Source organism: Hippoglossus stenolepis, chromosome 16 (assembly GCF_022539355.2).
Source record: "Hippoglossus stenolepis isolate QCI-W04-F060 chromosome 16, HSTE1.2, whole genome shotgun sequence".
NCBI classification, from domain to species: domain Eukaryota; kingdom Metazoa; phylum Chordata; class Actinopteri; order Pleuronectiformes; family Pleuronectidae; genus Hippoglossus; species Hippoglossus stenolepis.
This window is the reverse complement of record NC_061498.1, coordinates 11,514,192-11,529,062: the sequence shown is the minus strand read 5'-3', so window position 1 is coordinate 11,529,062 and position 14,871 is coordinate 11,514,192. Positions and strand designations below refer to the sequence as shown.

General features: G+C 41.0%; 1 protein-coding gene across 4 annotated transcripts in view; it reads right to left on the bottom strand.

Moving 5' to 3' along the window:
- Positions 1 to 14,871, bottom strand: part of pbx4 (pre-B-cell leukemia transcription factor 4) — a 43,017-nt gene that overhangs the window by 4,850 nt on the left and 23,296 nt on the right. For 2 of the 4 annotated variants that reach the window (XM_035181171.2, XM_035181173.2), the window contains 2 exons: positions 2,127 to 2,230; positions 704 to 790 (listed from right to left, as the gene is read on the bottom strand). In XM_035181171.2, coding sequence (XP_035037062.1) covers positions 704 to 790; positions 2,127 to 2,230 — 191 coding nt within the window. The remainder of the gene's footprint in view (positions 1 to 703; positions 791 to 2,126; positions 2,231 to 14,871) is intronic. The other 2 variants (XM_035181172.2, XM_035181174.2) reach the window with 2 other exon arrangements.

The following is a 14,871-nucleotide window of genomic DNA, read 5'->3' as shown; positions in this document are numbered from 1 at the left end:
GTTGTTTTTAACTATGTAAAATGTATAATTTGCTAAATGTTCTTTTTAACTTTTATGCACTAAAGCTTTCATAGCTTTGCACAATACAATTAAGTGCTTTAATCTATTTTTATTCTACATTAAACTTCCAACCAAATGTATCCAGATTTAAAGGAGCAATTCTACATTGTAGACTGTAAATCCACTTCCTCCCTCTATCCAGGCATGAAGCCAAAAATATCCCAGACACAAGCGCTGACCAAATTTGGAGCCAGAGCAACAACAGCAATCAGGGGAGGGAGCCGGGGTATCGAGGTCCTGCTGATACATGCACTTGACCAATCAAGAGTCAGTCTCAGCTGTCAATCATTAGGTTTCACCACATTTTTATAGCATCAAATAAATAAAACAAAACTTACCTAAAAAAGGAATTTGGAAAATATATTTGATGTGAACTCTGAGTTTTTAGTTTGGCCCATGTCCCGTCCACTAACATGAAGGAGGTGGGGTTTATGACCTATACTGCGGGCCAGCCACCAGAGGGCAATCAAAACACTTAAGGTGTGCAGTCATGTCGTCCATCTTTATATATCCACATGCTTTTTGACCTGCAAATCTTATTTGTATTTATTTTTGAGTGTGTCCAGCAGATACTTGGGATCCTGAGTAACTGCATAGTGATCCATCAGCTACACCACAAGAAGGACTTAAAGTCGTTACTCACATCCAGGTGATGAGGGGTGTAGAGGCCACTACCCGACAGCTCCTCATAGCCGCCCGTCAGGTGTGTAGCACGGTGCAGGGTATCCACCTGGCAGAGACAAAACACACACACGTTTCAACACAAACGTCAACACAACACCAAGACAACTAAAATCTAAAAGGCTGTTGTCGTTTTTTTAAAGTCCAGTGTGTAAGATTTAGGTGAAAGGGATCTATTGGCAGAAATTGAATATAAAATAATACTATTGATGTTTTCACTAGTGTGATTCATCTAAATTGTTGTTTTCTTTATCCTAGAATGGGCCCTTTATATTTAAATACTTTGTTTACATTGGAGCAGGTCCTACAGAGGCCGCCATGTTCTTTACAGTAGCCCAAACTGGAGAAACTAAACACCTTTTTAGTTTTTATGATAACTGAAGGCTACCACAGGTTCTCCTTCATGCTTGGAAGAGGAGGGTGAGGGGTATTCAGCTGCAACATGCAACTCCACCACTAGATGTCACTAAATCCTACACACTGAACCTTTAACTAGACAGCCACAGGCTGTGACAGCATCCACAAACCTCTACTGCATCAGAACCAGTCTGTATTAGTTATGATCACTCTCCAGCTTGAGTACTCCACCATTTAGTCAGTGTAACTCAACATTATAGCTATAACATTATACCCATCAACTTAATGACTCCATTACACCACATATGTTTTAAATGAATGGAAGACTGTAGCTCAAGCCAAAAAGCTGTGACTTTTTTTAAATGATTCAACTTCTAGATTAAAAAGTGTTTAACAGCAGAAATCTGTGGATTCTTCCAGAACTAAACTCTAAATGTCAAGATAACGATCACAAGGAGGGTTTGGAATTTCTTGGTTCTACACGGGTGAGAGGGTGGATATTTAAGGATATGGGATTGAGGAATGTTCAGGAGGGCAGGGAGGCTGTTTGATGGTTGGAGGTGCATGAGGTCCTGTACGTTCAGAAATGGATTATTAACCGCAGGGCTTGCTGGTTCAATCCCCAGCCCTGATTTCCATACAGCGCTATGTTGACAACCACAAGAGAACTGAGCAAGGTCCTGATGCCCAAAACCTTGTCTAGGGTTTCTGTAACGTAGCCGACTCTGTGCTCTATTAAATTATACATATTGGTAAGGACTGTAATGGAAGTACAGAGGGAAGTGTAAGATTTTCTACTTTATTCCTCTCAAGTGAAACCATAAGCTCTTCAGGGCTCACTGTACAGAAGGGTCATTTGTGTGTGCTTGTGTTGGGGAAGGGATCAATGGGGTCAAAGGTAAAGTCAGGATGGGATCTGGGGAGAGGTCGAGGTCGAAAGGAGCTACGCAGAGGGTGGGTATCCAAGGATTCTGGGTGGCTGGGTTAACGGCATTGAGGTCAACTCTGCAGCTGTCCTCAGTGCGTACCTGCGACTGTAGAGAGGGGGCGATGTTGAGACCCTCCCCGTTGAGTGAACGCAGACTGAGGTAGGCGTCGCCTGTGTGAGACAAACTGTATGACCCTGGTGACCCTGTTGGCAATATATATACCCAATATCCAATCAGCCGCACCACAGTGCCATGGGATCAAAAGGTCACCACTAGTCGATGTGACTAGTAGCACAACATTTTTATAACCATCGTCAATGTGAGGGTCACTGTTCTCAGCCAGTGTATTTTAAATTGTATTTAGCATGGACTCTAAGCTACACACTTGCAAACACACATTTTAGAACTACAACATTTTTATTAAAAAGTAAGTTTGGCTTCTTTGGCTGAGCAAATTCTGGACTGGGCTTTAGAAAAATGTTGGGAGAAATGAATGTCATGAGCACATTTACAGTTCCTTAGAATTGGTGGTGTTCCAGTATGGAGCAGGGCAGTCTGGCAGTAGTGGAGGACATGAGACATTTCACGGGATGTATAAAGGTTATACACTGCTTCATTCAGAGTTTTTACTGGATTGAAATCACCAGGTCTGTTTGTTTTGGAGGTGGAGATCTGTGCAGATAATTAGGCTCATGGGAAAAAAAACCTCCTGACTGATTTACACTAAAGGAATCCTAACTGGGAGAAACGCTGACTGCAATGATGTCAAAAGTGGTGAAGACAACTCCCAGGCTACGTCAGGACATCACCAACCTCTGTCTTTTGTTACCGTTTTAAATGAGAGAGCACTTGCATCAGAAAATTACATACTGTGAGTGTAAGTTTGGTTTTCAACAACTCTGCTGTCCAAAGTTGTAAACATGTATTTTGAGGACACTGAAATTGAAAAATAAAATATAAACATCTGAACATCAACATTCAGCTTCCTCTGTGAGTCTGGGTTATTATACTATTACCATGAGCTGTGTGTTATATAATTGTTTGAAATGTACTAAATATATGCAAAGAATCCAAGTTTCTAACACAACAAAAGCAACAAACAAGCAAATAAATGTACAGGGGGATGACTTTCAGAAAGAAAACATGAAAGATGGACAGTACTTGAGGTTTACATTAGGTCAGGGCCTCCATCTGATTATCTAGTTATTCTTTGAGTTTTGAAAATATGGAATGTTAGAAAAGCAGCTAACATATAAAGCCAAGCATAAGATGAATGCAAATGTTAGACAGACATGCAAAGACCACACTGCACAAACCAAACGAGGAACAACTTTAAGAGTTTCACATTTAAAAGTGACTTTTTCCTAAACAGAATGTAGTCATGATTGTTGGTGCCAGACTGCTGCTAGTTTGAGTATTTCTGAAACTGCTGATCAGCTGGGATTTTCGTACACAATCTCTACACTGGTTAAAATTTAACATTAACCCAGATAACCATGCTCCACAACTGTGGGGAGCAGAAAAGCATTTCAGGCTGCAGTGGCCTCATCCACGCTCATGACCCTGATATGATGAATCTCAAGGTTTGCAGAGAAGTGGTTACCCAGAATTAGTATGGTGTTCCTAATACAGTGCTTAGTGAGTAAGTAACTAAAATGTAAAGTGACCACTCAACAGTTGGGCTGCTGAAACTGTTACAGACACTAATCTGTAAAGCTTTCTGATTGCATACAGGTAGTATTCACCCCCTTTGGACTTTTCTACATTTTGTCATGGTATAACCAAGATTAAAAATTTATTTCATGATAAGGTTTATAATGGACCAACACAAAATAGTGCATCATTTGAAAGTGAAATATTACATAGTTTCACAATTATTTATAAAAATCTGAAAAGTGTTGAGTGCATATGTATTCACCCCTTTACTGTGAAACCCCCTAACAAAGATCTGGTGCGACCAATTGCATTTAAGTCACATTTGCAAGTCACATAATTAGTAAATAGGGTCCACCTGTCTGCAATTTAATCTCAGTATAAATACACCTGTTCTAACAGCGGACTCCAGGTTTGTTGGAGATCATTACTGAACAAACAGCATCATGAAGACAAGGAGCTCACCAAACAGGTCAGGGATAAAGTTGTGGAGAAATATGAAGCAGGGTTGAAGTTATAAAAATATCCAGAACTTTGAACATCTCTCTGAGCACCATAAAATCCCATCATAAAAATGGAAAAGAATATAACAACAGCCTACCAGAGGCCGTCACCCAAACTGAAGGAGTGGGACCAGGAAAATTAATCAGAGAAGCAACCAAGGCCCATGGTTTGCTGCTCTGGAGGAGTTGCAGAGATGCAAGCTGAGGTGGAGAAATCTGTCTGGGACAACTATTAGTCGTGTACTCCACAAAATCTGGCCTTTATATGGAAGAGTGGCAGAAAAGCTTCATTATTGAAAGGGATCCATAAAAAATTAGTTTGGAGTTTGCCCAGAAGCCATGTGGGAGACACAGCAAACATATTGTGGAAGAAGGTGCTCTGGTCAGATGGACCAAGTGAACTTTTTGGCCTCAATGCAAAAGCGCTATGTGTGGCGAAAGGCAACACTGCCCATCACCTGAGCACACCACATCCCAACAATGGTGAAACATGGTGGTGGTAGCATCATGCTGTGGGGATGCTTCTCTTGTGGAGTGGAAGCTGGTCAGAATAGAGGAAGGTCAGATGGAGCCAAATACAGGGAAATCCTTGAAGAAAATCTGATGCAGTCTGCAGGCACGAGACTGGGGCGGAAGTTCATCTTCCAGCAGGACAATGACCCTAAACATACAGCCAAACCTACGAGAATGGTTTGGATTAAGAAATGTTAATGTCTTAAATGGCCAGTCAAAGCCCAGACCTCAATCCAATAGAGAATCTGGCAAGCAGAAGATTCGGTTCACAGACGGTCTCCATCCAATCTGACTGAAGCTTCATCTTTTTTTGCCAAGAAGAATGGACAAACCTTTCCATCTCTAGATGTACAAAGCTAGTGAGACATACCCCAAAGACTGGCTGTAATTGCAGCGAGGTCCTAAGTATTGACTGGGGGGGTGAATACTTATACCCAACAGATGTCAACTTTTGTTCTCATTATTGTTTGTCACAATAAAATTTATTTTACCTCAAAGTACTATGCATGTTTTGTTGATCAAAGCAGGGAAAAAAGTTTATTTAAGTCTATTTGAATTCCAGTTAGTAACAGTTACATAATAGGAAAAAGTCAAGGGTGAATATATACAGAGCACTGTATATCAGATTTCATGCTAAATAAATAGGATCCTTTCACATAGTTCTGAACAGACGCTGTGAGGGCTGATTTGTTGTGCATTGTGGGTTTTGCTTTGTGAGTCAGCCAATGATTGTGGTTCTGTCGGGTTTGGTTACATTAAAAGAGCATCAGGACAACAAAACTTGTTAATAGCGGCGTGACTTTTTGAAGCTTGATAGAATGGAGCAGTGTCGTCTACCTGAGTTAAGTGCTGGGGGAGTTAGCCCAATAACCTCGCCGACACATTGGCAGCATCCACCGCCATTTTTAACTGCGTAGAGGTTTGCCTCCTCTGGAACTTACTGTCTTCTTCTTGTATGTCTTCTCTTGTTGCCAAACCAGTTAGAAACCTGAAGGACAGATGGACACATCAGATATTCGAGGTTTCCTCATTTAACTCTTGGAGCCTCAGTGTTACAGCTCATATTCTAAAATATGAAACATGCAATAAGCAAAAGTGATAATTTCGATAAACAGCACAAAAACGGCTAGGTGGTTTTATTGTCTAAAGACCAATGAGCATTGTTAGCAAACTCACTAGACACAGTGATCCACACTTTTGCCAGCTCCTCCTTGGCTTCCTCTAGGGTAAGGGTTGAATAGGTGGGAGTAGAATGCTCATTTAAGCACCTCTGTAACCATTGTTGAGGTTCGCCTCTTCGTCTGAACACACACAGAGAGAAGAGATAATGGCCAGTCTTTGGAATGTACATGTACAACAAGTCGACAGCGCTTGGATCTAGCTATCTCAAAGAAAACAACCAGCCATTTACACACACACACACACACACACACACACACACACACACACACACACACACACACACACACACACACACACACACACACACACACACACACACACACACACACACACACACACACAATCTGCACAGCTATCCTTGCAAAGGGACATTACATTGACTGCAATCCATCCTAGTCCTAATGAATAAGCATCTGATATTCTAGTTAAGAGTTCGGGTAAGGTTTGAATGGTGGATAGCTAAACAAGGCCTAAACCTAGCAACCATTTACAACTGACCTTAACAAAGCCTAACCTTAGTTTCACACACAACAGGATTATTATTGACTAATATTAATGATTAGACCCGAGCTTTGGTTCTCATGAGAATTCTCTTTCAGACAAGGTCAGTGTTTGTATCGAAGTGTATAAAGTGATAACAAAACACATTATGCACACACACAGAAAAAAATACAGCAGATTACAGATAGGACCTGAAGCGTCTGGGGCATTGGCGCAGGATCATGGCAGCCTCTTGGTGCTCTGTTTAGAACTGTCTGATGGAGCTGAACTTGCAGTGGATGATATGCCATGCGCTCAATCTCACCAGGAGGAGTGCAGGCCGTGTCAGACTATTCTCAACCCAAAGTTCCTTCTGGTTGAGTGAACTCACTGCAGGCCTGGACCGAGGAAAGAAGCTGAGACAGAGAGAGGTTGAATGTTATTGTGAAGATAGTCAGGCACAGATTCTATCACTGCCTGACATGAGTGATGACATGTAGGGCCTTTAACTACCTTTCCCAAAAAAACAGGCTAATATTAGAAAACATGATTTGTGGAACAATAGTAGCCTTTGGAAGCATAAATGATCTCGTAGCTATGCTTCTCAAACGGTTTAAATCACTGAAACAAGGAAAAGGTGGTCTGTCTAAATGCCAAAAACCAATGGTTTTCTCTTCTTACGATTTAAACATATTATGTAACCGAAAAATGTTTTTGTCAAATCTTATTTTCATTTCCTTTACAATGAGGCGAACATACTGGTGGACAATTTCCTGAGACATGTGTTTAACAACCCCGGCAAAGTTTCTTTACACACAGCATAATCATATAAATTAAATCATTAAAGCATATACAAGAAGGAAACAAAGTATCAGCCTTGTATTATTGCATGATTGGCGTATGAATAACGAGTTCATTCAGTTCCTGCTGCATTTCCTTTGTGGCACAAAATTAAACATTACCACTAGTGAACCAGGAGCTGAAAGAGATGAGTCTCCTGACTAAACTTATTCCTTTATTAATTTATTACATCATGTTAATTTTAGTGATGATTAACGGTGTATGTTCCAAGTATTCCGGTCCAACTCAACCGCACCTGCTCCATGCTTCTCAGCTCGTGGTATATCTGGCTGAAAGGATCTGGCCGACTTGGCTCTGTATTCGGGTGTTTCATGCTGCTGTGGTGGGTGGGCCCCCTGCTGCTGCTGCGGCTGCAACACTACGGCCGATCCTCCTCCCTTCTCTGGTTCACCTTTGCCTTCTCTCCAGGCCAGCATGTTGTCCCAACCACGCATGATCTGAGGATCTGGTGGGTCTCCTCTGCACACCTCGTTATACTCTGCTTTCAATGTAAGGAGAAGAGAGAAAACGGAGTTAGACGGGCAAAGTTTGTGTTGCCTACAGGAAAAAAAAACACCTTTTATAGGTCCCAATAACTGCGTTAAGAGAGACAAACAGAGACCGCACATTTCGTTTTAAAGGAGAAAAGAGTTAATACAGGTTCTGGGGTACACGGAGAGACATTTTATCATTTGCTAAAATTCAAAAGTGCAGCCCCCTGTCAGCTCTAGTCAAGATTTCTCCCCTGAGTCCTCATTTAGCTGAGCGCCCAGCAGATATAATGAGCTGAACTTCCTCCAAATCCCAACAGCAGAGGCAGTGCCGGCCCTGGTGGCAATCTGCCAGAGATAAGGCATAGGCATGGGACCAGTAATGGAGTGTGTGCTGTCTTTCTGAAACCCCAGTGGCCATAAGTATAGTTATCAGTCGCTGCTCTCCACCCTTGTAGCATTATACCAGGACCTCCTGTCAGCCTGCAGCTGTCTCCTGTCTCTCTCTCTTGAAACACACATACACACACACACACGCACACACACTCCCACACAGATACCACTTTGTTGCTCTAAGTTTTAAGTACAGACAACCATCTTTTCTTCAGAGCCTGAAGCTTTCAACTCGACTAAATTCCTCTTGCCCCTTTGCTTCTCAATCTTTCAACTTCAGAAAGTAAAAAAAGAAGAATCTTGGCGCATGATTTACTAACGGATTTATTTATCAATAACCAGTACACCTAAAGTAAAACAATTATAGAGGAAAATGTGGTTTAGAGATTTATTATTCAAACCTGATTTTCTTTACTTGGCCCGAAAATATGTAACCTCAGAGCTCTTTTTTTATTACAGATTTGTTTAACAAACAAACTACTGAATCGGAGCAAAAGACTGGACCTTTCTATTTTTGATGATTGAGCAATTCTTCTCTTGTTTTAAACAAAAACCCACAAACTATTCATCAAATAAACAAACATGTACTGGTTCTAGTTAGCTTTGTTGCTAGGAGACTAAAAGCATAAATTCATATCATAAATAATCAGCTGACTTACTGATAAGTAACCTTAAATTGCAGGCCTATAACACGTTTATATACTGAAAAAAATTAAGTGTCAGGATTGTACAATTAATACATTTAAATACCACCATTCATTATGAAAGTAAAAATTGTTATTGCTAGATTTATTCCATTAATATATACAGGGCAAAAAAGGTTCAAATGTGATGCAATCATCTAATCAATGGTTCAGAGTCACAAATAAAGCAATTACTATACCCATTTATGCTGAAATCTTATAATAGGATTAAATTAAGGAGAGGTAAAACCATTTATGGCAGCGAAACCAGACAGATTCTAGAGGAACAGACGTAACAATATGGATGACAGGATTAATCCAGTGGAAACTGGGTGTTAAGTGTCCTCCTCAAGGATTACAGTAGTTAATCAAAGCTCATCAAAAGTTGGGGGGTGCATGAATTAGTTAATTCAGGATTTTTCTTGTAATACAACTTTCAAAAGTGTATTAGTCTTCTGCTGCAGTAAGAGTTTCCTGTAGGAGTCGTGCAGAAAACAAAGTTTGCAACCGTGGAAGCGGTCAGAGCTAACAAATTAGCAGGACTGTAGTGTGGGGCTAACAGATGTGAAAAATGGATAAAAACTGTTCTGCCTAAAGTTCCAAGTGCTACAGAAAGCGGATTTGTCTTTAGAGAAACCATTTGATAAATGAGTCCTGTTTTCCACCATTTAGGCCTGCTAATTTGTTAGCTCTGACTGCTCCACGGCTGCAAACTTGTTTTTCACGACTCTACAGGGAAATCTTTACTGCAGCTTGATAAGACTAATACACTTTTGAAAGTTGTGGCTACAAGAAAATCCCTGAATTAACTAATTCATTCACCCCTAACTTTTGATGAGCTTTGATTAACTACTGCTAATCCTTGGGGAGGACCAGCGCCTAACACCACCCAGTTTCGCAAGTTAAATCCTGTCATCCATATTGTTAGTCTGTCTCCTTCAGAATCTATCTGGATTTCAACTGCCATATAAAATGGCTTTTACCTCCTTAATTAATCCTGTAATTATAAAGATCAGCACCGTGGGTGCTATCAATTGCTTTATTTGAGCTCTAGACCAATATTACATGATTGCATCACATTTTGAACCTTTTTGCCCTGGTATATATTAATGGACAAATTCCAGCAACAACAATTTTGCTTTCATAATGAATCATACATTAAAATGTAGTAATTGTACAACGACGCAAATTTTCAGTGCATGGAAGTGTGTTGCTAATTTGCAATTAGGATCTTTTGTCAGTAAGTCAGCTGATTATGAATTTTCTTTTAGTCTCTAGGCAACAGTGCTAACTTCATTTCAGTACATGTTTGAAACATTTATGAATAGTTTGTGGGTTTGCTTGAAAATAAAGAAGAATTGCTCAATCATCAATGCGTTACCGATGATTTTCGTTCGATTCAATGGTTGCTTATTCAAACAAATTATAAATAAAAAAAGAGCTCTGGAGTATTTACTATTTCAAAATAAGTAAGAAAATCAGTTTGAATAACCAAATCTCTAAACCATTTTTCCTTCTATAATTATTTTACTTTTAGGTGTACTGGTTATTGATAAATAAACTGTTAGTAAATCATGCACTTAAAATTCTTTAACACTTTCTAGAAGTTGAAAGATTGAGAAGCAAAGAATGAGAGGAAATTTAGTGAGTTAGCTTTAGGCTCTGAAAAGATAGTTGTCTGTACTTAAAACTTTAGAGTAACAAAAATTGGTATCTGTGTGGGAGTGTGCGTATGTGTGTGTGTGTTCAGGAAGAGAGAGATGAGCATGGCTGCAGGCTGACCAGAGGTCCTGGTATAATACAGTGGTGGAGAGCAGCGACTGATAACTATACTTATGGCCTGGGGCTCATGGTGACCCAGCACATGCTCCATTACTGATCCAACTGCCTCATGCCCTTATCTCTGGCAGATTGCCACTGAGGAGCCACACTGCCCTCTGCTGTTGATTTGGAGGAAGTTCAGGCTCATTGAGCATTCTGTTCAGGCACTCGAAACAGCTGAAAGCTCAGGAGAAACTTGGCCTAGGCTTTGACAGGGCTGCACTTCTTGAATTTAGCAATGATAAAATGTCTTCCTGTACCCAGAACCACAGTATTAACACTTCACGACAAAAGTATGCAGTCTCTCAGTTTTCAAAACCTTAACCTGGAGTTTGTCAGACCTATAAGGAGTTTTTCCTCAGTAGGTTAACTGTGACTTTGCCCGTCACTCCTGCTTTCTCTCTTCTCGCCCAGTGCTGAGTATACGAGGTGTGCAGGAGGAGGACCACGAGATCCCCAGGTCATCACGGTTGGACAACATGCTGCTCGCAGAAGGTGTGTCAGGACCAGAAGGGAGGAGAGATCGACTTCCGCAGCGACTGCAGCTGCAGCAGCAACAGGGGAAGCTCACCTACTGACAGCATAGAACACTCGACTAGAGCCAAGCTGCAAGCTGATCTGGAATGCTGCATTCTGAGCTGGAGAAGTATGAGCAGGTGTGTGCTGAGCTGACCAAAATATGTTTTATACACGTTAATCACTAATTAACATGATGTAATAAGAGTATCGAAGCCAGTTTTTAGTCAGAGACTCATTCCTCTGTACCCAGGTTCACTAGTGTGGTAACATTAATTTTGTGCCAAGCAAGGAAATGTACAGTGAACTGAATGAGCTGTTGTTCTGTGGGAATGTGGCCAATCTTCAACAACTGAGCTGATTACCTCTGTTCCACGTTTGTGTATTTTTAATTTATATTATCAGCGGCTGTGGTGTGAAATAAAAACTTAAACCGGGGTTATTAACCCCATCTATCTCAATTAGACACCTGGAGAAAGATATTCGCTCCATTGTAAGAATAAAATAAGATTTGACAAAAACATTTTCGACACATAATATGTTTAAACTACATTGAAATAGAAAAACCACTTGGTTTTGTTATTTTGGCAGACCCACCCTTTCCTGATGTTCCAGTGATTTAGGCAGTTTGAACATAACTGAACTGTATTCATGCTTCAAAGAGAGCCACTATTGTCTCACAAATCATGTTTTCTAATATTAGCCTATTTTTGGGAAAAGGCAATGAGCCCTACATGTCATCATCACATGTCAGGCAGTGGATAGAATCTGTCTTTCGGACTATCTTCTCACAATAACATTCCAACTCCTCTCTGTAAGCTCTTTCCTCGGTCAGGCCTGCGAGTGGTTCACCAACCATGTAATGAACCTCCTGAAGAGCAGTCTACGCACGGCCTATCTCCCAAGGAGATTGAGCGCATGGTGGCCATCATCACCGCAAGTTCAGCTCCCATTCAGATGCAGCTCAAACAGAGTACCTGCGAGGCCGTCATGATCCTGCATCACGTTTCCTGGGCATGGAGTCCGTCAGTATTCTCGCTATTTTTTTCTCTGTGTGTGTGCATTAATGTGTGTTTTATTACCACTTTGAGACAATTTCTGTTCTGAAACACTGACTGTGTCTGAAGAGAGGAAGAATTCCTCATGAGAACCAAGCTGGTCTTAATCAGGCTAAATATTATAATAATAACAATCCTGGTTATGGTGTGAATTAAGGTTAGGTTTGTTAGACCAGTTAGTAATAGTTAAGCAAGTTGAGGTTTTGTTTAGGCTATCCACTATTGAAACCTTACCCGAACCTTAACTAGAACATCAGAGATGTCGTTTTGCCTCATTAGGACTAGGATGGATTGCAGTCAATGCAATGTCCTCACAAGGATAGCTGTGCAGGTGTGTGTGTGTGTGTGTGTGTGTGTGTGTGTGTGTGTGTGTGTGTGTGTGTGTGTGTGTGTGTGTGTGTAAATATGTGTGTGTGTGTGTGTGTGTGTGTGTGTGTGTGTGTGTGTGTGTGTAAATGGCTGGTTGTTTTCTTGAGGGCTGAAGTGATCAATATCGACCTTGTTTATGACATGTATTCCGAGCACTTGGGTCATTATCTCTTCTCTCTGTGTTCAGGCGTAAGGCGCACTTGTCAGCAAGCTGCAAAGTGCTGAATGAGTATTTCTCTCCACCTGTCTAGCACTACCCCAGTGAGGAAGCCAGGAGGAGCTGGCCAAAAGTGTGGGATCTGTGTCTCGGTGTGAGTTGCTAACAATGCTCATTGTTCAGGACAATAAAAATCAATTTTAGCTGTTTTTGTGCTGTTTATGAAATTATCACTTTGTTTATTGCAGTATTAACATATTTTTAGCTGAGTATTGTAACACTAGGCTCAAGAGTTAAATGAGAAACTCAATATCTGATGTCATCTGCATCCTTCAGGTTTCTAACTGGTTTAGCAACAGAGAATGCGCTACAGAAGGCATTGGTAAGTTCCCAGGAGGCAAACCTCTCGCGGTTAAAGCGGTGGATGCTGCCAATGTGTCGGTGGCAAGGAAGCTAGCCAGACTAACTCCCCAGCAACGCAGCTCAGGTGCCTGCTCCATCTCATCGTTTCCAAAAACTCGGCCGCTTCTCGTGTGGTTCTTTACATCCTGATGCCTTTTTAAATGCAGCCAAGTGACAGAACCACACAATCATTGGCTGGCTCGTCAAAAGCAAAACCCACATCACACAACAAATCAGCCCCTCACAGCGTCTGTTCCAGAACCATGTGAAAGGATCCTATTTATTAGCATGAAATCTGATATACAAGTGTGCATAAGTATTCTCCCCTTGGACTTTTCCCATTATGTACTGTTACTAACTGGAATTCAAATAGACTTAAATAAACTTTTTTCCGTTTGATCAACAAAACATGCATAGTACTTTGGAGGTGCGAAATAATTTATTGACACAAACAATAACAGACAAAAAAGTTGACATCTGTTGAGTGCATAAGTATTCACCCTGTGTCAATACTTGGTAGAATTGCCCGCTGCAATTACAGCTGCAAGTCTTTTTGGGGGTATGTCTCTCTGCAACATCTAGAGATGGAAAGGTTTGTCCATTCTTCTTGGCAAAGATGAAGCTCAGTCAGATTGGATGGGACCGTCCTTGAACCGCAATCTTCAAGTCTTGCCATAGATTCTCTATTATAGTTGAGGTCTGGGCTTTGACTGGGCCATTTTAAGACATTAACATTCTTTAATCCAAACCATTCCTTTGTAGCTTTCTGGCTGTATGTTTAGGTCATTGTCCTGCTGGAAGATGAACCTCCGCCCCAATCTCAAGTCTTTTGCAGACACCTCAGATTTTCTTCAAGTTTCCCTGTATTTAACTCCATCCATCTTTCCCTCTATTCTGACCAGTTTCCCTGTACCTGAGAAGCATCCCCACAGCATGATGCTACCACCATGTTTCACTGTTGGGATGGTGTGCTCAGGAGTAAGTGACCAAATGTTAGTTTTCGCACATAGCGTTTGCATTGAGGGCCAAAAGAAGTTCAATTTTGGTCTCATCTGACCAAACACCTTCTTTACATGTTTGCTGTGTCTCCCACAGCCTGGCAAACTCCAAGCAGGATTTTATGGATCCCTTTCAACAATAACACTTCTTACCCTCTTATAAAGGCCAGATTTGTGGAGTACCCGGCTAATAGTTGTCCACCTGGACCAGATTCTCCCACCTCGGCTGCGTGGATCTCGCTCCTCCAGGTAACCATGGGCCTCCTGGTTGCTTCTCTGATTAATTTTTCTCCTCCTTGTCCATTCTTAGTTTGGGTGGGCGACATCTGGTAGGTTTGCGGTTGTGCCATATTCTTTCCATTTTCTTATGATGGATTTTATGGTGCTCAGAAGACTCTGGATACATAACCTAACCCTGCTTCATATTTCCTCCACAACTTTATCCCTGACCTGTTTGGTGACTCCTTAGTCTTCATGATGCTGTTTTTGTTCAGTAGTCTCCAACAAACTCTGATCCGTCTAGAACCAGGTGTATTTATCACTGAGATTAATTGCAGACAGGTGGACCCTATTTACTAATTATGTGACTTGCAAATGTGACATGAATGCATTTAGGCCACCAGATCACTATTAGGGTTTCACATTAAAGGGTGAATACATACCTCACTTTCAGTTTTGTTTGTAAATAATTGTGAAATCCATGTAATATTCCCCACTTCCAAATGATACTATTTTGTGTTGGTCATTACACAAACTCACGATGAAATAATTTTAATCTGTGGTTA